Raw genomic sequence first — 26,282 nt, forward strand, 5'->3', positions numbered from 1 at the left:
CGGAGATGTAACTCAAGCACGAGGAAGCCGTCTGACAATGTTTGTATATCGGCAAAAAAAATAGCCTTTTACTTAAAGGTTACCGGCCCAAGGTTTATTGAGTTACACGTTCATCAGTGATGGGAGGCAGAAGAGTTGAGCCACGAGAGAGCGTCTTTAATGTCGAGGTTTGTGTTTCACATTTTGATGTAACCGTGATGTGGAGGAGCAGGAAATGATCAATGAGGCCGTGGATGAAATGCTAGTTGAGATGGATGTTGGATTTGAGCATATGTTTATTTATTTAATTTTCTAATAATACAGGAAACATTTACTCGATCAAGCTAAATACTTACAGAGCTATTTTAAAATAGATTGGATTAGATATTACGCTATTTTAGATATATATTAGTATTATTTATTTATTTATTGAGAGGATGCAGTCTTAATTTTGTTGACATAAAGAGAACTCATTCTCACTCATCATTTGTTATTAATAACCAATACACATAAAGAACATTTTAAATTAGTCTTTAAATTGTTTAATTTCCTTAATATAATACACAAAAAAATAATATTATTTAATTTGGCAAATATCATTTAATTAGCACAGGATCCTTCTGACATGTTCATGCAAAGCAAATGCAATGCAATAATACTTTATATATATTTAAAAAAAAAACAGCACATCAAAAAATATATGAAAAATACCTGTGCGAAGATTAATTTTGACAATTGATGAATACCAACCATAAAAAACGACAAATCTTTCCTGTGCAGCTTTTTATTTCTTCTGATCTGATAATAGCTCGCCTCGTTGGGTAAGTAGATTCTGCATTTATCGCCATCGTCGTAATATTTTTGTTAAAACTGTAGGTCACTGGCTACTTTATCGCCTTCTTTTGTTCCTAAAGAAACGGCGGACTGTTAAAAATGTTTTCACGGGTTACTCTAGAGGTTACGGTACAGGGTTTCAACTTCTGTGGTAGTTGTGATCTGTTCTAATGAGAAAAAGAAAATACAGCCCCACAATGCTTTGTGTCACCCACTGAGGCTGAGCGATAGACACAGGATTAAAAAAAAAAAAAGAAAGAGTGGAAAAAAAAACAATTTCTGGACATTTCTAGGAGATAAATTAAATTTCTTTGCTATTTGGAGGTCTTCTTTGAACATGCAATTGTAATGAACACATTCAAAACTGGAGAATAGATTTACCCTCAGCTTCAAATAAGTCGGCGTTATCGGACTCTGTCATTCGCTCCTTCCCATTTTCGAGCTGCTAATTGATGTTTTTGATGTCGGGGAGAAAATTGAAGAAAATGTCATGTGTGAACCGGCGCGGAAGTTAATAAGATTGACTTCGTTGACTGAATTCACAATGAGCGAAAGAGAGGCGTGTAATGGGGACTGCTGCGAATTTGCCCGTCCATCTGCCGAGGGATGAAATCGACACCTAGCACGAACGAGGCCCGTAGAGGTCGATATGAGGGATGGAGCGTTCAGGATGCCCCCTCCACCTCCCCAGAAAAAAGAAAAAAGAAAAAAGTCTGGATTTTTAAATATAGTTTTCCCACTGATTGGAGTGCATAAGCAGCTGTTTTTCCAGAGGGCTCCTGCCCTAAACCGAGCCCAGCCTTTTGGTGGAGTCGTCTCCCAGGGCTGCCTCCTTCCTCGCTCCAAACAATACTCCTTCTTAATGCTGTTTTGAGTCTGAAAAGCCACGGAGCTTAACAAAGGTTAGATTAAGATGTGGCTAAAAGATGCACCAATATCAGTTAGGGTCATTGCATATGCTTGGCCAATGTGTAACAGAGCCTGAACTTAAATCCCCTTAAATAAAGGGATAGAAGCACCACCGGGGTCGCTCCATCTTGAGCCATTTATTGGGAGCTGGCTGAAAGCCAAACAAACATTGGCACTTTACTTCTCATGTTCTTTCCCTTTTTTAAAAGTGAATTTCGTCGAGGAATGCAATTATTACTCCGAATTTGCCGATTTTTCTTTTTTTTTTTTTTAATAAACGTATCGTTCATTTGAAAGTATTTATTTGGCGATTCACATTAACGTAAAGTGTAATGGGTTCTACGTTTTTAATTGGGGAACGGATTAGTGAAGTTTGGTTCAGCGCTTCTGATTATTTTTCCTGGCCTAAAGGGGGCTGAGCTAAAGCCCTAATACGGCCAGTACCCCTAAGCGCTCTTCTTTTTGAAGACGCCAAACATAAAAAAAAAAAAAGTGGCCTCCGCTAGCGTTCGGCCCTCCGAGGATCGTGGATAAGGGACATTATTCTCAGAATAGGCAATTAATTCCGCTGGCAACGATCGGTTAGAGCTTCTTCCCCCACCGCCCCTCCAAATGCCCTCCTCTCCACCCTCCACTCGCCATTTGAAATGCTAACACAATGAAATATTTTTCTATTGGTCGGTGTCCCTCGGCTAAGCCACCGCCGCGGGCGCAGAATTTCATCGACTGATGAGACCACAGGCGCGCCCGATAAAAAGGTTAACTGTACGTGACACGCACTCCAAGTAGCCCGCCGTACCTTGAACTCTCAAGTTCCGTAACTTTTATTTGACTTTTTATTGTTTGCGAGGCCGGGCTTGTTTGGCCGCCGAAGCTGAAAAGGAAGCCGTTTTTTTTTTTGTTGGCGTATTACTGAAAAACGAGGACAACGTGACCGTTTCTTTTTTATAAAGCAATTTCCGTGCATTTGATTGTGCTTTTCCTGCGATGACATTTTGCAGACGAGTTCCTATTGTCCGCTGATTATTTGACGCCTTTTTTTTTTCTTCTTCTTCTTCTTTTCCTTCGTAAAAAGGAAATGGCCGATAATCAAATGCAATGCCTTTCAGATGATAACTCAGGATAGTTGTATGCATGTAATGTACTGCTTCAATACCACTGAGCAAGAATTAATTTGTTGAATGGTGTGAAATTGATTAAAAATTCTAATTTGTATTTGCACTGAATTATTCGTTTTATCATTCTGAAACAACCAAAACCGTTTGCTTTCCCCCTCTACACAACACAGTATACATTTTGTATCCATTGTGTTGGATTTCACAATAGCTTGGCTCTGCTGTGTGAGAATAAAGAACAATCCAGGTTGGCACATTTCTTCCACCTTCAGGGAAAGGCAAGGTAGACTGCCAGAGAGTGGGAGGAGGATTCCAGGCTGTTTTTAAATTGTTAGTAAAAGATATATGGGCACAGAACAGGTATGGCTGCTGCAGTACCCCCAACCCCATCTTTCATGCACACAAACACACTTGCACATATACAGTACACACACACACACACACACACACACACACAGTGCTGTGCGAGGACTGAGGCAGGTGGCTCCCCATGGCTGCAGCTTCATGACAACATGCCATTAGAAATAGCAGGCCTGTTGATCAATCCTGCCGACATGACAGCTTCGCCGCGAGGCCTGGCTCTTTGAGTGCCGACGCCGCGGCAGCTCCCTCTCCCGTTTCTCCCCACTAATTGGTGAAGGTTTCTCTTATATATGCTCGTGGCACAGGGCTTTTTTTTTCTCCTCCTCCTCCACCTCCTCCTCCTCCTTTTCTTCTTTTTCTCCCTCTCCCTCTTTTTTGCTTCCCTTCCCCAGCCATACCCCCACTGCTGCCACCCATTTTTTTTTTTTTTTTTATCTCTTTCTCCCTCTCCCTATATATATATATATATATATATATATATATATATATATATATATATATATATATATATATATATATATATATATATATATATATATATAATTTGGGGAAAAAATATTTTCATTTTATCATTGTCACATTGGAAGTGATAACTTTGGAGGAGATATTGCAAGTGTGTTGAGTAAAGGGATGTGTGCGCCGCGGGCGCTGTTCGTTCTGTATTTTTTGCGGGACTACCGGAGCTGGGATTTGACATTGACTCTAGGCAATGTGCATCAGCACCAGATACACAATGGGGATCATACAGAAAAAAATGTTTTTTAATCTTCGAAGCGAAGGAGAAACTAGACCCTTTTGAAACAATTTCATTTTTTAATTGCACGGTTTCATTTTGATAATTTCGGCGAGGGTGCTATAAATACATCCATAATTAAGTGACACCGTGTCATATATGTTGAAACTCATTTATTTATGACATTTTCTTTTTTTTGTGTGTGTGTGTGTGTGTGTGTGTTGCTTTTCACAAGCAGCTGTATAGCAGAATCCGCATTTGTGTTTATTTGATTTATCACGTAATCTCTTTCTTTTTCATCAAACAGAATTAGGTTGGAAATGTCAAAACAATTGTCAGGCTGTGTGTTGCTCGCTGACTTGTCACGGCGCACGGGGCTGCGTTCTAATTCCACCAGCGTTTTGCCGGCGCATCACTCTCAAACGCCACCCACTCTGAATCTCTCCCAACTAAATAAATGAGGGGGGAGATAAGCACACATTAAATGTTTAACTGTCTCGCATTTGTCATCTGTTTTACCCCTCTTAATTAAACAGACGCAGCTTAGTACCGGCACTCCAAGTGCAGACACACTTGCATGCAGACGCACGCACACACACACACACACACACACAAACGCGCCGCTTGAGAGCACTGGAGCCTGAGCGCAAACACTGTCTTGCCGATGATTAATTTAGCCGTTAATATTTATTTTACTCGGTCCTGCTAAGTTAGCAGCTCAGTGGAGGTCGAGCCCGAGATTTAGATTCTCGGTCTTCGCATTCTGCAACACGAGGACCAAAAAGATGTGTTTTTTTTGTTTGCTTTTCTCCCCTTGTTTTTTTTTTTTCTTCTTCTTCTTCTTCTTGTTTTTGTTAAATTTGTCCCATAGTGGTTTTAGCTGGTAGAGAGGAATAATTCTGTGGGCCGGTTGTGATTTGTGTCTGCTTCAGTGTATCCAAGTGATACGCTGCATGTTGAAAACATTAACTACTACCTCCACCCAGTGGCACGAAATGAAAAAAAAAAAAAGAAAAAAAAAAGGCAGGTGTGATTGGCAGAACACAGTATTTAATGTAGTGGGAAGACTTGCCTTAAGCAAAGAGGGGGATGTATTCACCACACAATGGTGCTGCTATCTCCCACTCTGCATTGTCTCTCTCATCGCCGACCTTATTACATGCCGTATTTGGCATGAAGAATCCCCCTTCTTATCGACACTGAATTTTAATGCGAGTGCGCTCGCCCGGCCGTCTTATTCCCGTAGTTGTTTTGACATCATATTGCATTTTTCTGTGTTGGTTTATTATTTCCTGGTGAATCAGAAAGGAGATCTGTCCGCGCCACTGTTCACTGCTCGTGCTCTCAACTTGCTGACTGTAAAAAAAAAAAAAGCGCCGCGATTAAACATTGTGTTGGCGCCGGAGCTTTTGCCGGTTCTCGGGGCATCGGCAGACGTGGAAAAAGGGAAAGGGGAAGAGCTGGAGCGGCAGCTCGGGCCCGGGGTGAGTGCGAGAAGAGAGGAGAGCAGAATTGGGGGGTTCCTCTGAAGCCCCCTCTCCAGATCCGAGGAGCGGAGAGCGGATCAAAGTGGCTTGTTTTATGCGGCTGGTGTGAGACTTTGAAGTCTCAGAGTCACCTACAGCACTCACTTCATCAAGTTCACTAGTGTCTTAATAGCAGATCAATAACTTTCAAAGTCAGAGAGTTAATTTGATACTAGCGCTGATGTGATCACGCTGGGCCACAGAGCCGCCTGCCCCGCTCCCTCTCGTCTCCCTCTTCCCTCCTCTCCTCCTCACCTAGATTGGACCTGTTTTAGGCTCTCAACTCGAATTAAGCCGCGCTGGGATTCTGTGTTCGGTGCCTGTTTTCATCGGCAACCTTCTGTGAAGCACTTCATCGGTGTCTGTGCTCGTGTCACAACAATTAAACCGTCATTTTGTGTAATTGCGGTTTAATAATTAGCATTTCCTACGCCGCCTTTTGAATTTGTGAACTCTGGGATCTGCTTTATAGATTCATATGTTTAATGTTTGTATTGTGAAGATGGTATTTATTTATGTGAATTAATGCCGTCAATACAGATATTTGTTTTTCCCTTAAGATTTTGGGCAGCAAATGAATTAATTTGTCAGGCTTAAAATAATAATTATAATTATTAAGTCTCAAATTAATGTTTATAAAATTAGAATTCATTTTTGATTAAATTCTGCTTTGACTCCCTTATTTGACCACATTCATCATTCTTTGCTGCTGAACTGGATCAAGTCTCATAGTGAGATCCTGCAGATATACCTTCTAAATTGTTAGATGAACGTATGTGAATATAATAACACACATTTAGGGGACATTTTAACATTAATAAATACATCTCAAATCCAAAGTTTTATATGTGAATGGAGCGCTGGAAAAAAAAGAAAAAAAACTACGGCGAAGCCGACGGCTTTTCGGATATTGGGAGAATCCGTAAAAACGGAGCGCTTTCTTAAGCGCGCTATTCATCCCAGAAAAAGGCAGCACCATCTGTATTTGGGTCCGTGACACCAGTGAGTCGGTGAGGGTGGATCAGCACCTGGAGAACAAAAGGCCAATTTAGTATGTTCATCTAAGGGTTGCTAATGGTATTAGGGAGCCGGCATGGTGGTCGGCAGGGGCCCGGCGCTCCAAGGTGAGCCCGCAGCTTGACCCCCGCACTCACACCAATTCACTGGGCTGCTGGCATTAGTGCCCCACATCTGCCATTTTTTTTTTTTTTTTCCGCGCGCGACCCCCCTCAGTGCTTTTCCCTTTATTTCACAGTGGTATTATTCCGAAAGAAATAAGAAAATAAGTTTTAATTCGACTGAAATGCGATTGTTTTTTCACGCGGGCGCGCTCCTCCTGACGGAAATCAATGAACGGAGAAAACGAATCAGATAATTGTGTAAAAAAAAAAAAAAAGGGACGGGTCCTGATTCCAAGCTCGACTCGGTGTTGCTCTGATTTTACAAAATGTGAGAAAAGAGAAAAAGGGTTTGCCTTTTTAAATATCAGGCACAGGATACAGTGAAGCGTTGGATAGAGAGGAGTGAAGATGATGGCACGTCATCTGCTTAATTCTTCAAGACAGTTTACGGTAGGAATGCTTTTGCTTCAAATATTCCACATACGAGAGAGAGCGAGAGAGAGAGAGAGAGAGAGAGAGTTTATATTTATTAAACCGTTCCCGGCATAATTGTTTGGAGGTAAATTGGAACGACATCATTATGTGGGAAATAATTAGAATTGCGTGACATATCTGACGGAGGTTGGGAAAATTGTGCGAGAGAGCCGTGTTTGACAGCCGCGGTGTTCCCGGTGTGAAGCTGTTTTGTGGGAAGTGGGTGGCGGAGCAGGGAGAGAGCAGAGCAGCGCTGCATCGCTGCAGCGGGTGGTGCTGATGGAGGCTCTCTGTGTGGTCCTCAGCGGTCGGCGCTCCGTGCGCTGGAGGTCCGGGTTTTTTTTTGTTTTTTTTTAATGAATGTTTCATGTTAAATTTAGCACCAGCGACGTTCAGGGTGCAGCGCTTGTACGTCTTATTTCTATAAATGTTCCAACAAAGGTGGGGAAAAAAAAAAAGAGAAGCAAATCCAGATCTTCTTGTACAAAGAAAATCAAGGAGAATAAATCCGTTGTATTTTATCAAAAGAAAGAAAGAAAGACAACCAAAAAGGATTTTAATTTTGTCTTCCGTCATCAAAATTATTTGTAATTTATGATTTCAATCCCTTCAAAAAAATTAAAATTAGGAGTCAAAAATATTTTTATATTCCTCTCCTTTATTTCCCGCTGTTCATGCACCATGAAATCTTGCTTCATTAAAAGTGTATTAATCTTGTCTCGTCTCATGGGAGGTACCTTAAGATGATGTTGTGTCTTTTTCTTTAAATTGTTGGAGGAAAAAAAAAAATCTTCCAGATTTGGTCCCTGTCAGTCAGAAATAATTGTGTGCTTAATCTTGTCCCTGATGGATGACTTGGAGTTCAGCAATGGGCCAGCTCCAATGACAAATACAATATTAATATTCATTAACTGCTTTGACAATGCTAATTTTGATGCAGTAGTAAAGGGCCTTCCAAAGTTAGCGGCCAAAGCATCAGAGCTGAGCAAGGTGGCAAGATAATTTGTGCTGCTTTGCTGAGCTGAAGGCTTTTAAAGTCTTAAGCAGGGGAAAAAAAAGGCTAGGTACCACAAACAAAATAAAAGAGAAAGGGAAAAAGTTCAGACGCATTGGAAACCAGGACTGTGGAAGTAATACGATCAAGAGACGGCTACAACAATTTGACACCTCCAATGCTGCATCTTTGAGCAAAGATTTTTTTTTTATTTAAACAAAAACTTGCAACAAACGGGGAGCACAACATGGTAAGTCGGCACATTCTTGATTTCTTGTTTAATCTTTTTGATCTTTTCAATTATCGCTATTTGAAGATCAATAGTCATTTTTTTCTCTGCTGTGGTTAAAAGGCTCACAGCGGTGGTATGGTGGATGGTCGGATCACGGCTTTAAGAGTGGGCTTCCTCTCTTAAAGCCACCAGTTGGCCGGGTTGAATTTTCTATTGCCAGCTCTCCCTAAAACCATACAGGGCTTGTAACCGTTTATCGGTATTTTTGGTATTGTTTTAACTGCTGTTGTTGGCTTGTTGTGGTGGCAGGTTTGGCTTTGGAGTGGGGCTCCTTTTCGCCTCTCAGCTGTCTTAAGAGAGTTCAGGCAGAATAGTTGGAGGTGCAAAAGCTGCACTACGAAGCTGCTCTTTCCGTGATAAATATCTGGGGTTTTTTTTAGTCTTTTCTGTGGCTGTTTTTTTCTCCGTGGCTTCTTACATCAAAAATTGTGGCGACCGAGGGGCAGCGTGGCTGCGACACCACACACCCTTTGCCCCGGATCGGAGCGCTTTCTCTCGCCTTTTTTTTTCTTCTTCTTCTCTTCTTTTTCCTCTGACACTTTTCCTGCCCGGCATTTGTGTTTTTTCTTTTTCTGATTTTGTATTTAATTTAGTGTGACTTGCGGTGAATGGAGCGTGGCTAGTTTTGGGGATTAATGACATGACGAGAGACACCCCGCTGCTTGAGTTTAGCCAAGTTAGGGCAACTCCTATAGACGGCACTCCACTACCTTTATTTCTGCCAAGCCGCTGAATGAAAGCGTCTCTCTTTCGCTCCCTCTTTTTGTTGTTCTTTCAACTTATCAAAGAAAAGAGAGATGGACACAAAAGAGCTTATTAGGGGGGGATATGAAGATGGGTGCGGGGGGGAAAGAGGGGGTCCCGGTCAGACGCGGAGAAGAGAAGACAAGAGCGGCGCAGCGCAGCCTAAGTGTGCGTTTGAATGCGTGAGGGGGCTGAGAGCGAGCAGCCCGCTCCGGCCACCGTGGTCCTCCTCGCCCTGGGACCTGGAGGGCTGGCGTCCTAAGTCGGCGCTCTCGCCCCGGTTCCTCCGGCCGCTCTCTTATCGGCTTAACTCATCGGGCGTTAGCGAGCGCTGCCGTAGACGAGGTGCTGCCCCCCAGTGGATTAGTGGCTGACATGGTGGTGGGAGTCTGCTTGGAGTCTGTGCACCACCACGAGTGCCAGCATGCTTGTTTTAACCAGGAAGCGAGCAGCATCCCAAATACAGCTCTTTTAAATGGTAAGACTTTTCAAGATTTTAATTACAGCTGGGCTTTATTTTATGCGGCTTATTTGGCTTTAAATATCATGTTTTCATTGCATGTGTTCGTGGATATTTTTCTGGGCTTCTTTGGCAATTTATAACACTTATGTTGCTAAGTGACAGATTGACAATTTGGATAATGAAAGGCAGTGTTTGATTGCTTTGTCTTGACAGGCTGACAGGGTTGTATTATTCTAAGACTTCAAACTAAATAGTATTATTGTTTATTGTATGGTATACCACTATTATATTAAATCTAACTGACAAATACTATTATTTATATTGAAGCAGTTTCAAATATATGTTTTATTGACATCTGGATTTTAGGGATTTTGATTGCATCTGCTATTTCTGTGCTATAGTTAACATTAATAACTCAGGGTTAACATTTTTTGTTGTTTATATCTAAAATCTTTTATGATCTTTTTGTATCTGATTTTTGTAAATAACATAATTACACCATAATTATTCTAGCATATGCTAAAAGAAGAGAAGCAGACGAGTTAGTTCAAGGCATTTTCTCACTTTGGTTACATCCTGCATTGTTCACATTTATCTGTGTGAATTAATTCATATATTAAGGTCACAGGCCGTTCCGTTTCCTTGTTTTGTAAAAGTTTTTGTTCTTTCTTTTTTTTTTGTTGTATTGCACACTTTTTGGTCTCGTGCGAACATCCCAGACAGTGGAGTGGGACAGAGTATTTTCTCCCCCCCCTCTCCTCCCCTCCCTCCCGTGCTCGCTTGTGTTCTGGCGTTGATGCCATTGTCGCCGGGTGATTGGGAGCTGTCCATCACTTGCTGGTGAACTGGCAGTTTACTTAAGAAAGTACACGTGGGACAAAAGGAGATGGCAGGAGTGTGGCAGGCCGGCTGAATAGAGGGAGGGCAGGCAATTAGCCACCGCCTTGTCGGAGCTCTTTTACTTGTCAAGCTGGAGCCGCGACGCTATTGTCCAGGCTGTGTAAAGGACATTCCCAGGGCTTTGTTTTGGCTTTAAGGGCCTCGGGACTGCCTGCTGCAGGCCAGGGGACGAGCCGGGTCCCAACAGTGACAGAGAGGCTGAACGAGTGCACCAGCAAAAGAAAGGAGCAGCGTTAAGAGAAAAGTCTCCACGTTTCTTTACTTGTTTCTATGGCCATTTTTGCAAATGCATTATTTCAGCTGGACAACATTTATATTTTTGTTTTTATATGCCTCATAAAATGTCTTAATTCCCTTAGTTGAATTATTTTTTCTTTAGTATTTTATTTCATCAGGTTCTATTGTAAATATATGAAGTCTTACTGTGTTTACATAGAGATATTTATTTCTATAAATATTTAATTTGTCATGGTAATTAGTCTTAATTTGGGTTGTTAGAGGTTATAAAAGATAATAAACGGTTGACACATCTTGTTAATCATAGAATGCAAAAAAAAAATAAAATTGAAACGGTTTATTCTGTTGTGACAATTTGAAGTTGCTGTGAAAAAAAGACAATGTCTTCATCCGAGGGGGTTTAACTCCTGAGAAAAAAAGGAACATTTCTGATCCTTTATGTTGCTCTAGAGAATATTATATTTCCCTAATATTGCCATTAAATGTGTCAACACATCGTTTCTCTCAGCCATCCTAAGATTTTCTATTGACCCACATTTCTTGAAAACAACGTGGCAGACTTTAGGAACATGTTTAGTTTTCCAAAAATCCCAAATCAAAACTCATGTGTTTGATGGAATCTCCTTCAATGCACCTTGTGTGTGTGTGTCTGTGTGTCTGTGTGTGTGTATGTGTGTGTGTGTGTGTGTGTGTGTGTGTGTGTGTGTGCTCTAATGTCAAACAGATCTCTTGAATTTCTTTGCGCTTGTTGAAAGGAAGTCTTGACCATGAGAAGCTTATCATTTGACTTAAGTATTGAGAAGAATGGCGGATCTGAAGGTGAAATAGTTGCAGAAAGGCAAAGAATAGGGAGAAGAGGGCAGTGAGGAGGGCTCGAGGCCTTGTTCACATGAACCCTGAATAGAGTCGAGGGGGGAGTTAAGAGAAAGATTGTTCTCCACTCTAAGGTATTGTTTAGGAAAAGGGTGAAGAGGGGAGGGGGGGGGGGGGGGTAAAAAGGATTGCGGAGAAAGATGCCACGTCCGTGTCAGAGTGAAGAATCCCCCCCCCTCCCCTGGAAAGTGAGTACGAAGAAGGGACTGTCAGCATCACACAGATAAAGTGACTGTTGGCCACACTTTGCTGAGCCTGCCCTCCCTTTGTGGATGTTGTTGTGTCTTGTTCCTTTTCCCCCCCTTCTATCTCTCTCCCTCTCCTGCTCTCTCCTCTTTGTCTCCATCTCTCGCCTTGCTCGCTTTACCTTGTAGCCAAAGCTTTTCAAGCTGCCAGTTCGTCTCTGGGCATCCTGGAGGCACAGCAGAGCCCACACACATACACACACATACTCTGAGAAACACATACACAGGCCCAACGTACAGCAGGGATTTGGGTAATAACTGATTTCTGGGTGTGTGTGTGTGTGTGTGTTTGTGAGTATTTTTTCTTCTTCTGGAGTATTGCTTGTGGGAAGACTGCAGCAGTGCTGAAAATCTGCTCACAGTAATTTCTCCTTCTCTCTGTCCACATTCTGGCTTCTTGAGCTTCTTGTCACCGGCATCAAACTTTTCACTGAGAAGAAGAGGAGACTGCAAAGCGTCTGTTGTTAGAGTGAGGGGTTTCTTCTTTCTTTTTCTTTTTTTAAGAATGGATGTGGGTGGGTGTGGAGGATTGTGCCGACTGTGTGTTTACGAGGAAAACTAGGCCTCAGACCCCGAACCTGCCTTCGACATCTCAAGAGACGCGCACTCTCTCATGTCAAAAAACCTGAGGGGACAATGTTCAGTCGGCCACGGCAGCGAGAGCAAAGAGAGGGGGGACGATAAACACACATGCACACACGCCACACATGCCCAGCACAACACTCGCACACAGTGGAGGAAGGAGCCCAGGCAGAAACAGACAAAAGAAGGAGACAAGTGGAGGAGAGAAGCGTCCAAGAGAAGCAAGAGGGCTTCTCCCCGGCGTAGAGAGAGAGAGAGAGAGAGAGGGAAGGAGGAGCTGGGGGGGCCAGGTGGAAGGAGGAGGAGACGGGGGCGGGGGTGGGACCGTGAAGGGTCATGTACCCGCGGGATGGAGCTTCAGCCGGGCCGGAGGAGGCGGGAGCCCAGGCAGGAGTCCTGGGCCCCGGGCTCTCTCTCCTCCAGCAGGTGGGCTGCTGGCACCTCAATCTGAGCAGCTGGGTGAGTAACGCAGTCCTGCTCCCCTGCTTCTTCACCGTCTCGTCTTTTTCTTACCTCCGCGGAAGGCTTTTAGCATTATTCTGACAGGTTATTGTTGTTGTTGTTGTTGTTGTTGTGGAAGGGAGGGAGGGTGGGGGTTGGTATTTGGGTGGAGAGTCGTGGCCATCTGATTTTTGAGGGCGTTTAAAATGTGCTGCCATATAGAGAACTTTTGTACTTAGCTTTTGCTTTGTGATAATAATATAAAATATGCATGCAAATAGCTCAAAGCATTGATTGATGTTCCACAGAGTTTAGTAATTGACACACTTTAAAAAAAAACAAAAAAACAACCCCAAATGCTATCAATAATCTTAGATCGAGGCCTAAATAATAAATGTTGTGAACAGTGTCTCTAAGTTAATTTAATAGAAGTAAATCTTCAGAAACACGGTTCTCGCAAAAGGAGTATTATTTATTGGACAAAACATTATTTGATCGAGCTCATGTCTTAACCATGAAATGTAAAATAAGATTTCAATAACCTCACAGATTAACATATTCTTTGTTAATGTTGCCATCCAATTCAAATTCCTAATTGCCTGGCTTTCAACTCAAATTCTGAGGGGCTGATTGCATTTCAAAAGGCAGAATTCAGTCTGGCTCTTAACACTGTGATTCAATATCACCTCTCAGAGAAGCCCCTTTAGCTCAGGTACGAGAGCTCAAGAGGCTGTTTACATTGAAAAGGAAAAGCTTTAACACACGTGTGTCTAAAGAGGCGATTTGTCTTCACACAGCACAACAGTTCTACCAAATACCACTTCATAGTTAAGCTATTTGTGCGCAGTTTTATTTGTCTGTGACATATCAGAACATGTCCTTTCTGTGATTCTATTTGATGTGCCGACTATCAAAGATGGGAAGCAAAAATAAATGGTGACGAACGACTTGAGTGCTAGCGAAGAGAGCAGGAGGAAGGGGAGCAAAGGCTCTGGCCCACATAATATTTTTGTTCAGCGCTCTGATCAAGCAGTCGGCATGTCACTGCAGCAAAGTGAATAGATTAACTTTTAAATATACTGTGGTCTCGGGAGCCCCTTGCCCTCAGAGACGCATCTTCTCTGCAAGAGAAAACTGATCAACACCTCCATATCTGCTTTTTAAATCCTTTTGCTCCCCCCTCTACAATTCCCAGGTTCTTAATATTGTGGAGAGTTCTTTTCTCTCCAGTGATTAACCAAGAAATATTATTTCTGAAACCTAGCAGGGTTTTTTCTTCTTCTTCTTCTTCTTCAAATCAGTGGCAGATCGTAGCTCTGATGAGCCTTTTTAATTTGTCGGAGCATTTCATATTCCATTGCCGTTAATCTCCAAGTATTCCTTTTAGATTGTCTGCTTGAATCTGTGGATGGACTTGACTGTGTGTGTGTGTGTGTGTGTGTGTGTGTGTGTGTGTGTGTGTGTGTGTTTGTGAGAGAGTGTGTGAATGGTTAGTTTGATATGTGGTTTGCTATGGGATGGAGATCTGTAGCCTGGAGGGGGCACTCCATACCTCCCACAGGAAAACAACAGTCGTATGTGTAAACAGATTCCAACAGGAGGGCACTGGATGATACCAGATGATTCATTAGATTGGTGGCAGCACAGTTTTGACTTTTACTTAAATCAAGCATGTGCACATACTCGTGCACACATACAAATTACTCTTCTCTGACACTTTCCCCAGCTCCCCAGTATTGCTCTGTCTGCGTGTGTGTGTGTGTGTGTGTGTTTCTGCATGGTGTCACTCCATGTGCCTTGGACGTGGGCCACTTGCACGCTCTGGGAGAGGCTCAAGGCAGCTCTGGCAGCTTTTTCTGCTTGCTTTGGAATTTGGAGGCCTGAGAGGACCCCCAATCCATCACGGCACTGTCATCCCCACATCTCCTCTCTCCCCCGGCCTCCCTTCCCTGCCCCGGCCTCACTACAGCTCATTAGCGCCCCGCAAGCTGTTGTGACAACTCATCATATCATGACATGAGGCAGAGAGACAGAGGCTCAAGCCCCCCCCCCTCCTCTCCCGGCCACCCTTCTGGGCCCACAAGGTCACCACCTTCACATTTAGGGCTCAAATTGGCCCTGCGAGGTGCCACCGGGAGGAAATGCAAGGCCAACAGCTTTTCCTGTCCGACCTCAACCTTTCTGTCTCTTTCCCTTTGTCTCCCTCCGTCCTGCTGTCACTTTCTCACCCGCTCTCTGCCTCCTCCTGTACCCCCCTCACTTTCCCCCAGAGGTCCGACTTGAAGCAGCTCATTCATTTGTCTACTTCCAAAAAGGCTCTTTTCAAGCGGTGGCGCAAGAGCATTAGTCACCAGCGAGCAGAGGAAACATTTCACACTTAAGATAGCGTTGAGGTCGATGCAGCGCTGCAGCTTTTGAAATGAGTTTGACACTTGCAGAGTTACTTTACAAAGTTTGTAAACACCCCCCAACAAATAGTGGTGCTTGTTCGCTATTAATGATTAGTAGATTAATGACACAAAACAGAATATATATATATATATATATATATATATATATATATATATATATATATATATATATATATTCAGGAATTTAAGCATTTTGAGCATGTGAGCATTGCAGCTGGAAATAGAAGAATAGAATAAATAGAGCCATGGCAATATCAATAACATAACCAGAGGCGGCAAACCACTGCTTCTGTTTGTGTCTGCTGTACTTGTGTGCTGCCTGCACTTCACAGCGTTGGCCTTTCTCAGCAGCAGGCGCTGTATGTGTCCTGGATGAGGAAAGAGTCAATGTGCTCATTGATGTTCTCACAAGAGTGTGCTTTTAAATTTTTCTGCAGGGTCTTTTGAATGCCAAATCTCCTTTTTGAGGCTCGGAAAACCTGCTCTTTATGACTGCGGAGCAGGGCGTTTGTTTGTCTTCTGCTATATTTGTTTATTGTAATGACGGAGGTGGTGGGAAGGATGCAAGTCAGCGGGGGTGTAGGGGCAGGAAGTGTTCTTTCTTTTCCCCTGGCTTTTGTCGAGCAGGGAGAGTAAAGCCTCCCACGTCGCCTGCTTTTGTTTCTCGGCCCTCTTTTGGGCTCTGTGCGGCTGAAGCACCCAGCAGCCTGCCAGACGAGTCCTGCGCTTGTATTGTCCCGCGGTGGCCACGGGGCAGGTGCTGGGCCTCCTTTACGCGGGGACCACCGGGTGCTGCCTCCAGCGTCAGCGGCAGACAGAGTTGTTGCTGTTGCGTGTGCGGTGGTCGGTGAATATGCAGCGTGAGCAGGTGAGCCGAGTGAAGACGTCAGACCGCAATGAAGTCCACATCGGCTGACTGGCCACGTGTGTGTTGGGTGATGAACACTGTGGGTTTAGTTTGACTGAGGGCACTGACAGTTCTCAACCATGTCAGCAGAAGGAAAGCCACCGAAAGGAAAGTTAAAAAAAAAAAAAAAAGGAAGAAAGAAAAAGGGATGTGGGGAGGGAGAGGAGGACAATTAGTTGGAAAGCAGTAAAAGCCACCAAAGCACTTCCCTGTCTTCACATCCAGCCCGACCAGTCTGTAGTGGAGAGAACGGACTGGAGGCAGCGGTCGGCCCAGCTCGTTGTTCTTTGCCTTGGTCTAGGCTTTTCAGGAGTAGGGCGGGCGGAGGGGGGGGGGGGGGGAGCACACTCTTCTACCACAAGTGACTATGATGTAAATCGGCTGGCTTCTAGCTCTCCCCGTGTCTCGCAGTCCCATACACACCCTCTCTAACACCCTCTGTCCAAATGTGGACTCAGTGGATGGGCATTTTGAACCGTCTTCTCAATGGCCGGGGCCCCTGGACAAAAGAACCCATTTAAATGGCCACTAAAGCTTTTCAGCACCAGGAGATGAAGAATTGACAACATTCTTTCACATCATTACCCGAGGGAGGAGCAGGGAGTCGTGAAGGAGGAGGTTAGGAGGTGAGATATAGGAAAGGGTGGGGGGGGGGCAAGAGCAAGAGGGACGGAGGCCGAGGCCATCTTTCTGCATTCAGCTGCAGACTCATCAGCTGCATTTGGCAGCTGTCATAACCCCCATCCTGATTGTTTTTCTACCAGTTTATTCTTTTTCATCCCACTATTCTAGATGTGCAGATCAGATCAGGAGCCCCTACGCGACGAGGAGGGCTTCGGTTGTGTTTCTTTTTTAACGAATCCCACTCTACCCACCGCCCCTTCCAGCCCCTCGACACACAAACACACACACACACACGCACACACACCCCCACCCCTCTCTGCTTCTCTTCTCCATAGCCTTTTCAGCTCAGGGCTGTGAATGAGTCCCAGGAGTCTCTCTGCCTCCCTGGAGTTCTGCTGGGGTTCATTAATCTTTCATTGGGACCATGGCAATAGGGAATGCCCCCCCGCCCCCCTCCCCTCCCGTCCTCCTACCATTCCCCACTCCCCCACCACTGCCACTACAGAATAGAAGTCTAGATGGCCGGGCTTTTACGGGCCATACAGACGGACAGCTTTAACTACCCAGTGAAAATGTAGTAGGAGCATGTACTGTTTGTGTATTAAGCTCTTTAACGGGCCCGATATTAACTTTGGCCTCTTGCAGCCCGGGCAGATGATTAGTTTGCAGCATTAAGTTCTGCTCTCATCTGTCTCGCCGTGGGCCCACAGCTTTGCATTTGTATTGTCAATGAGCGTCGGGCAACGGAGCGTCATTTGTATGTATATGCCCCCCTGCCAACATCTCGTCCCATTAATGTTTTTCAAAGTCTTTTGGAAATGTGCCACAGTGGAGCGCTTTTTTTTTCTTCTTTCTTTCTCGCATGGGTTAAAGTCACTAATGAGGGTGTGTGGCCTATCAGAGCAGCAGATTGACCACACACACACACACACACACACACACACACAAGCAGCTCTCCTGGTCGCCTCTCCGCTCCCCCTGAACATATCATCCATGTTATGATAAGCCTGATTAGTGCTGCTTCTTTGACTGCTGAGGGCAGGATAAGGATGTGTGGGTAAAGAGGCGAGAGCAGCCTCTTCCACCAGCCTAATCTACAGCAGAGCTCTAATCTGGTTATCTTGTGGTCGGGGGACTGTGTGTGTATTAGTGTCTGTCTCAGCCTCGGCCTGATGAGAGGGGCTGAGCTCCGGTTAACGCTGGGGCCCACGGCAGCACACCCCAAAGCTCCACTGTAATCTTTGGGTAATTGAAAAAAAAGGGGGCCTGCACCACTTAGGAGCACAAAGAGAAGATTACATAGCTAAAACTAATTTGGCAAAAATGCAGAAATGGATTTTCAGCCCCACCTCCTCTCTCCGAAACCCTTTTATTACAATACACCCCATACCCCTCCGTGAACCGGGCCCTGGGGGAATAGATGAGGGAAAGGGAGCGGTGGAAGAGGGGAGACCAAGAGGAGGCGAGCGAGGAGGAGGAGGAGGAGGAGGAGGAGGAAAAGAGGCGAGCCGATTGCTGACTGGTGCTGCTAATGACTGTGGATTTACACGCGCTGCCTTGATTTTGTGGTTTACAGATGATCGATTACTTGACTGCAACCGTGGTTAAAAGTGCCTCATCACACATCAGACCCAAATCTGAACTGGCAACCCCTCAAGCCTCGTAGATTGTGTTACAGGATTCCAGGGTGACACCACAGAAGTGTGTTTTTTTTTTATCACAAACCACACTGTTTTCACTGTGGCTTGGCGGTTTGGCGCCTCGAGAGTACCGTTTAGTTGATGGCTCTTCTTTCGGGAGCCTTTTTCCGACCAAGTTGTAATTCTGTGGCAGGCGCCTGCAATCTCTAACCCTGAACCCAAATATTAACACGCTGGCCTCTTTTTCTTTCCCCTTTCTGTCTCTCTCGCAGTCTAATAAGGTTCCAGTGGTACAGCACCCTCACCATGTGCACCCTCTCACGCCTCTGATCACCTACAGCAATGAGCACTTCACACCGGGGAATCCCCCACCTCACCTACAGACAGACGTGGATCCCAAAACAGGTACTTTTTTTGCTCTGTATTTTTTTGTATTTAAAGTTAGCGGTCCTCCTCACCTTTTAGAAAACACTGCCGTGTTTTAAAGGTGTCAGGATGAATCTTCTGAACGCCCCGATGCATTTCAAGAAGTTGAGAAAACCACGGGAGCAGCTCTCCTCACATGAGGGCACTTCAGCTCTGAAATAGTGTTTGCACCGATGGGTGTGTAAATGTTTAATTCTGCCCCGCCACCATGGTTCTCATATGCGGAACTTTGTTTGTCTTGATGGCGTCTGTCTGTCTGTCCGTCTCACCTGCAAAAACAGTTCAAGATTTAAAGATAATTCAATTGGCATGCTTCCAATAAAGGTATTCTATGACCTAGTTTAAGTTACTATACTATTCAATATGGATATCACCCATGTGTTTTGTAAGGAAGTATGACAAAAGGAAGTATTAGAAATGTTCACATTGTCCATTGAGTGCTTGTTTATTGACCTCAGAAACATAATTAGGACTGTTAACAAGCCTGTGCTAGTTAAAGTGAGGCAAAGTCTCAGTCAGCTAAAGTACTTCTTGTTGACAACTCATCTGCGACTCTGACGCTCATTAACGGCTTCAGTGGAAAGTGGTCTTACGTCGGAGAACAAGAACCTGAACAGTGGCTCGTAAACCACCTTGTAAAACATGGAATTCAGCGAACCACCAGGACGACTTCTTGTGGCCGCGACTCCATTCGCCTCAAGACTCAAAACAAGACACAGCCACTGAGTTCCCACCGCCGTCTGCTCGGAACGACGTCTTCAACCTCGCGTGCAAAAATCCTCGAAATGAAAGACGTGACCCAAGCGCTGGGATTCATACATTTTTTTTTATGATCGACTGTCACACATCTCTCCCAAAACCATTCAGCGCACAGTTTTAGGCAACTCTATCGGCCGATCCTTTCAGGTTAATGCATTTTCAGTACGAGGCATAATTTCTTTCTTTTCAGTGGTCTCTGGTGGATTCAGTCAATGTTTTAGGTAATAATGTTCCCTTATTATGATGGTCCTTACAAAGGGGAAATAATGTGCCATCTGCTGTTTAATGTAGTGCTTAATAGGGCTGCTTAATTGGGCTCAGCTTTTAATTAATTAATGAGCTATATTAGGTCTTCAGCGCTGGGTGGTGATGGGATAATGTTTGAAAGGCTTTCCTTTCTAATAGAATTTGCTTTTGTTGGAGCGCTACTCCAAGGAAAAAGTTAACCGCTGAGACACAAACTGCAGCGCATTGTCCGCCGGGAACAGAAGCCTCCTCAAAAGCCAGTTCCTGGATGACCTGGATCGGCTGCAGAGTTCGGGTGTAACCAACAACGCCGGCCAAGTTCTGATGCGTGGAGATCGATCTGTTCTTCTTCGGCACTGGTCGAAAATATCTGCAACAACAGCTGCACGGGCGAGCCGGCTGTGAAAGAAACGCACATCAGCCAGAATGAAAGTCCCCCACTTCCTGAGCGCACACACCGCCCCGCTGTGCTTTTACACATGTCTAGTGTTCCCCGTTTTAAGTTTGCCATGAGAGAGAAAGTTATTTTTACACCCGCTGTGTACGAGACCTTTTTCAAGGCACTCGTTCAGGGGCAGCTTGTCGATGCAGCTTCTTAGCCTGTCGGCTGCCACAGGAAGCACGAGCCACACCGTGGACGCTGTGATTGCGCGGCGATTCCTTCAGCGCGAGCCGTCCTCGAGTTGGACATCTTTGTCACTGTTTGTCTGTGGAGATAACAAACAAAAGTCGGTCCTGTTTTTATGTTGAATCCGAGGACGAATGGAGACCAACGAGCCAATGCATACGTTCACATCCTCCATGAGTGAAAAGCATTGGTCGTTAAATTGATGATGATTTTCAGCTCATGATCTATAACATTTGCATCCCTCTAATATTTGCTTTTTCATGTATAATATCGAGTGAAACCATTATCAGTGTTAACCTGATTCAACCTGGAGCCCTGTATTAGCCCCTCTCTGATCACAGACAAGGCTTTAATTATATTGTTCTGTTTTGTTAACTTCTAAACCTCAGACATTTTATATAATTAATCCCCTGAATCAGTAGACAAATGTGACAAGAAGAATCGTGTTGGTTTTCTCTCCTCACCTCTCTCCCCTCTGCCTCTTCCAACACATTGTGGCGCCGCCGCCTCAAAGGCCTTTGATCAGGAAGTGTGATTTAGCACCGTGTACATGCGAGCAACAAGCCCTCTTCCTCCTCCTCCTCATCCTCCCATCTGCACCCCTGTGATGTGTGCCCCGTTCAGATGCGAAACTCTCAACAAAGACTGAATTCAGCGCTGACAAAGATTTGGTTCTCTCTCTGTCATCATCCTGTCTGTCCACCTCCTACCTACTCCTGTTATCCTATTTCTTCCACAGGAATCCCAAGGCCTCCACATCCTCCAGATATATCTCCTTATTACCCACTGTCACCCGGCGCTGTCGGCCAGATCCCCCATCCGTTAGGATGGCTAGTACCACAGTAAGCAAATCCTTTTTTTGTATTCCTCTTTCTACTGCATAGCTGTGTGAAAAAGGCTACCAACACCCACCCATTGTCACGATTAATACGCTGTACATCAAGCTAGATTATTAACGAGGGAAACAGCAAACAATAGTAGCAGGATGTTCTTTATGTTCACAAAGTAAATTATGGAAGCTGTCTCTGTCTCATCCCGGTCCTGAGGGCGGGTCTTCTCTCTGTTTAAGGCCTCTAAAACTCTAAATTGATCGCTTAGCTTTCTGACTCACTCCCGGACCGCGGCAGCCCACTGCAGCTTCCTCGGGCCCTCACCAACCTCAACTTGCCACTTTGAGGCAAATACTATTTTGCATGTCCCTGTATGGTCCAATTAGAGTAATGAACCGTGATTGCCCGTATTTTACCCACAATTCCACACGGGGGCTCTCCCTTGGTAACTCTTGTCAACACTTGTTAATATGACAAAAGGCTACAAATTAAGCTCTGTTAATTTAATGTTTTCTCACCGCGATCTAAATACCGAGAGAGGCCCCGAGCACAGCCACGGCGCCCTTTGATTTGCTGCACTTTATTTTGGTATAAATTTACATTCATTATTGTTTGTCTTTGGATGTGTAGACCTCAATTAGCGTGATGGCTCCATTAAAGAGACCCGCGCTTCGTCTTTAATTATCACAACAAAACACCTAGTTCCAGCTCGGGGAGGAACCGGGCCCCGCTCTGTCGACACAGAGCGAAGGGTTATGAAATTTAATTAGCCACCGCTATCAAGATTTGTGGCATTCAAATTGTTCAGAGTTTTCCTCCCTTTGATCTGCGCTCTGCAATCCCCTAGATTTTTGTCCTGATCAAATGAGAATAAAGAGGCCCACGGTGGGGAGAGGGGAGAGACAGAGGGCTTTAACTTCTCCTCTTCCATCAACCCTGTTCCTTTACCTTTTTGCCTTTCTTCTTTTCTTCCCCCTTCCCAGGCAAGGTCAACCTGTTTATCCAATCTCAGCAGGGGGTTTTAGACACCCCTACCCAACTGCACTCACTGTCAACGCATCCATGTCAAGGTGAGTTGAGACCTCGGAGCTGAACACACTCACACACACACACACACGCACACTTTTGCTCACTTACTTACACCTTTAGCTGTGTGTGTGTGTTTGTGTTGGCTGTGAAGGCAATGCACAAGCAACACACGTGCACACTGACGTGAGCAGCAACTTATCCCTTAAGGAGAGCTCACACTCCACATCTCTGTGTTCAAAAGGCCAATTCTCTAGTGTGGGGCTCCAGCTAGCGTGCTCAAATATTAATTATATTTATCATTTTCTAATGAGGCCCCTGAAGAACATTTACCCCCACTGCATGTCAGGCAGATCTGAAATGAGCTGGGGCATGTCCATGCTGTGAGTTTGAGCAGCCAGACAGATAAACAAACACAGCAACACTTTGATGGGGACTAGATGATATAAGCCGTGGCCTGACACTTGGCTAGCGCTTTGGTCCAGCCCATTAGGGTCCAGCTCAAGTGCTGCTGTGGACATTCGTGCACCCAGGGGGGAGGTATGTGTATTTGTTGCCATCTTGTTTACATGTGTGTGTGTGTGTGTGTGTGTGTGTGTGTGTGTTTGTCAGTTGGTGTTTAACTACTTATTGTTCCCTTGAGGGATGCGTGTCCTCTATATTGTGTGGAAAGCGAAAATAATTAATTTTAGATGACTAAAAGCCCTAAAAAGCAACAACACAAAAACAAACAGCTTGCCACTCCACTCCCCCTTCTCTTCCCTCCTCCTCCTCTTCTCTCCTCCCACCTCCTTCTCCCCCCTCCTCCTCCCCTCCACACGCCCTTGCAGCAGGGGACTATGAACCGGGCTGGTGTAGAGTCGAGGGATGAGGCCGAGCTTCGGTTTAATTACAGCCTGATTGGAAAAGCAGTTCCTGAGGGCGGCGTGTTTAGACCTCTGTGACATTGATGGATCATGTAGATCCAGGGAGGGAGGAGACGCAAGGGGGACATTTTTGAAAGCCCAGCCATGAGAATAAGGGAAAGTAAAGCTCCCCCAGACAAGTTAGTTGTTTAGCTGTTAAACGGCCCCATTAGTCTTTCCAATATAAATACCTAATTGCATCAAATTTTACATTTCAACTCATTCTGGAGATCGGTGAAGGATTACAGTTCGATTCGCCTCTCCCAGTCCTTCAGAGAAAGTCTCAGGTGCACAGGGTCAGACAATGGGTTTGTCCAGACATTGGCATCTGGCAGCGGTGCCCAGCCAACCTGGGCTTTAAGTGACTGCTAATTTGGTCCCTTAATGACAGCCTCTACATTGTGATCATCTTATTTCCCGTGGAGCTAATTGAATATACTAGCTGGGGTGTGGGAGGGGACTGGCCATGGGGAAGAGCTAATGCCCTGTGATGAGGCCCCTAATTGAATTAGTATAACCGAATAGAGGGAGGGCTCTGGGAGCTCTCTGGAGATTGGGAGGGTTTAACACATCTCCATTGAAAAAACCTGAAGTCTGTCTTTGACAGGACCGAGGAAATAAATCAATTTGTTGACGATATCTAGTAAAAGAATCGACAATTGTGTCAGCAAAATGGCAGAATCCTTTCATACATAGCCTTCAGCCAGTTGGTTTTGTTCAAAGAATGGACTATATGGACTGTTGTGATAGCTCAAACGATTTGTAAGGAGCAGGCTAACTGAATGAAATCTGAGAGAAAAGACATCCTGGCCTTGTACTCTTGTCGAGAGCCAGTTCAGTATCTGCTTCAGTATCAGTCCCCTGTGCCGTAGCCCGAACTGCTTTAGGATGCAGGAAAGGAATCTGGTACCTCGTAGTCCTGCAATGAGCACCTTACACCCAGGTCCTGTTAAAAAATGCATTCTTTTAGGACATGAGGGGGAAAAAGCCAAGGAGAGTAGAGACAGTCAGCGGAGCAAATGAAAGACATTATTTTGATAATGGGGTTGGAGGCAGTGCAGGTCTCTGGATGTGTGTGTGTGTGTGTGTGTGTGTGTGTGTGTGTGTGTGTGTGTGTGTGTGTGTGTGTGTGTGTGTGTGTGGGAGGGGGTGAATGTATGTGTGACAGGTAGAAGGAAGTGAAGGCCCCTTTGCCCCTCATGCTTAAGTCTACCCTTTGATATGTTCCCCCACCATCACGCTCCCTCTCTTTTCTTTGGGAACGGGAGAAGCGCACCGTCCGGATCATTATACATTAAACAGGCACGGGGGCTACTGCTTCGCATGGGCAATTAAATGGCACTGGCTGACACTGGGCTTCCTCCGCCAGTGACCCCCCTCGCCCCCTCCCCAACACCGCGAGCCATTCTTACCTTTTAGATTGAGACATAGCAGCCCCAGGGTTGGGGTGGGTGGGTGCATGGGTCTCTGCTGCGTCTCCTTCTCTGTGTCGGTTAAATTGGTCCAAGGCGCTGCTTGCTGCTGATGAGCACCGGATGATGATGATGATGATGTTGGCCCCACGCTTCAAAGGGACGGCCGTCATGTTTAAACCATAACCTGGGCCATGCAGTGGCAGCAGCAGCAGGAGGAGGAGGGGATGAGGGGGGAGGGGGGGGGGCAGAGAGAGAGGAAGCGGAAAGGAGCGCGGAGGTGGTGAGGGGACAGTAAGGAGTAGAGAAGAAGAAGAAGAGAAGGAAGAAATAGAACTTGGAACAGAGGAAATTTTAACAAGTGCACAGAGAGAGGAGGGAGGGTGAACAGGGAGAGAGGAAGCGGAGTGAGGCAGGGAAATGCAGCAGCCCTAATGATGGGCGATATGCAGCCACTGCTGCCGAGCTCCCCATCAACGGATGACATGGCACAAACACCAATGTGTCAGTGATGAAGGGAAAAGAGGGGAAAGGAGAAAAAGAGGGAAAGAGTTTGAGGGGGGAGCGCACTGGCACTCCCCTGAGATGGCCTCCAACAGAAAGTAGTTGTTCCTGGCGAGTTTATCCTCATCATTATATTCTGGCTCGGAGCCATGCAGCCAGACACAGCCAGATAATGAGCTGCTTTAAAAAAAAAAAGGAGAAGAAGAAGAAGAAGAAAAAAAAAAGAATTATTCCTCCTTTTTTCCCTCCTCCTTCATCCTCCTCTCTTCTTAAATTTGTGTGTGGTCACGTGGAGGCGCGCTGTAAACATACACATGCAGATAAGAAGCGCACACATTCAAATAATCCGACACAAATAATTAGTGTCATACATCGCACAGCGCAGCGGCGTCTCATGGCGGGTCTGGCCGACGATTTCATAAATAAGGGTTTCTGGCCTCGATGTGCGGGGCGGTTGGAGACGATGGAATGATGATAGGAGCGTAGAGGGATGAAGATAAAAACGTCTGTGCTGCTGACAATGCTGAACTGGCAGAACAGAAAATAAAAGCCCCAATTCCTGAAGTGATACTCGACTTTGATGGACAATTTTAATCTAGTTTGCAATATTCCTTGATAACACAGAATGGTTCGAGCTCCCAATCCTAGCATGTTCATATCAGCGCTGAAATGCTCAAATTGCAGTTTCCGCAAATATACCAATGACGAGAAGTTGTGCAGTTAGCATTTGTCATCCGCGGATGAAATTGAAATCTCATCCCGCAGCAACCGCAAGGTGCCCATCGTTAAGGCAAATACAAACCTCGTCTGCGCCTACGGCTCCAATAAAAGTTATGCGTGGCACTGATATATTCAGCCTGCGCAGTCTCTCCTTAGCTGTGAATGGAGAAGTTCAAGGTGCTTAGAGCCCTCAAGCTAACACGCTCCATTGAATCTATTACATGAATTGTTGCCTGTATCGGTCGGGACACTCTTGATAGAATTTTCAAATCTCAATGAGGTTGTGATTAAATAAAGGTGAAGAAAGGCACTTGCCTCAAGTGTTCCCTGTACGGGGTTGTTTTGTGCAAAAATGGCATTCAAGAGCTTCATCCTTAATTATTGCCACACAATATAGCGCTCACGCTTCCAAATCGGGT

General features: G+C 45.1%; 1 protein-coding gene across 25 annotated transcripts in view; it reads left to right on the plus strand.

Moving 5' to 3' along the window:
• Window positions 1-26,282, plus strand: part of tcf7l2 (transcription factor 7 like 2) — an 88,261-nt gene that overhangs the window by 52,500 nt on the left and 9,479 nt on the right. For all 25 annotated transcript variants that reach the window (XM_068583686.1, XM_068583687.1, XM_068583691.1 and 22 more), the window contains 3 exons: window positions 18,680-18,812; window positions 21,206-21,308; window positions 22,280-22,366. In XM_068583686.1, coding sequence (XP_068439787.1) covers window positions 18,680-18,812; window positions 21,206-21,308; window positions 22,280-22,366 — 323 coding nt within the window. The remainder of the gene's footprint in view (window positions 1-18,679; window positions 18,813-21,205; window positions 21,309-22,279; window positions 22,367-26,282) is intronic.

Source organism: Clinocottus analis, unplaced genomic scaffold (genome assembly GCF_023055335.1).
Source record: "Clinocottus analis isolate CAN_PGR_092001 unplaced genomic scaffold, fCliAna1.0.p SCAF_19, whole genome shotgun sequence".
In the NCBI taxonomy this organism is placed as follows: domain Eukaryota; kingdom Metazoa; phylum Chordata; class Actinopteri; order Perciformes; family Cottidae; genus Clinocottus; species Clinocottus analis.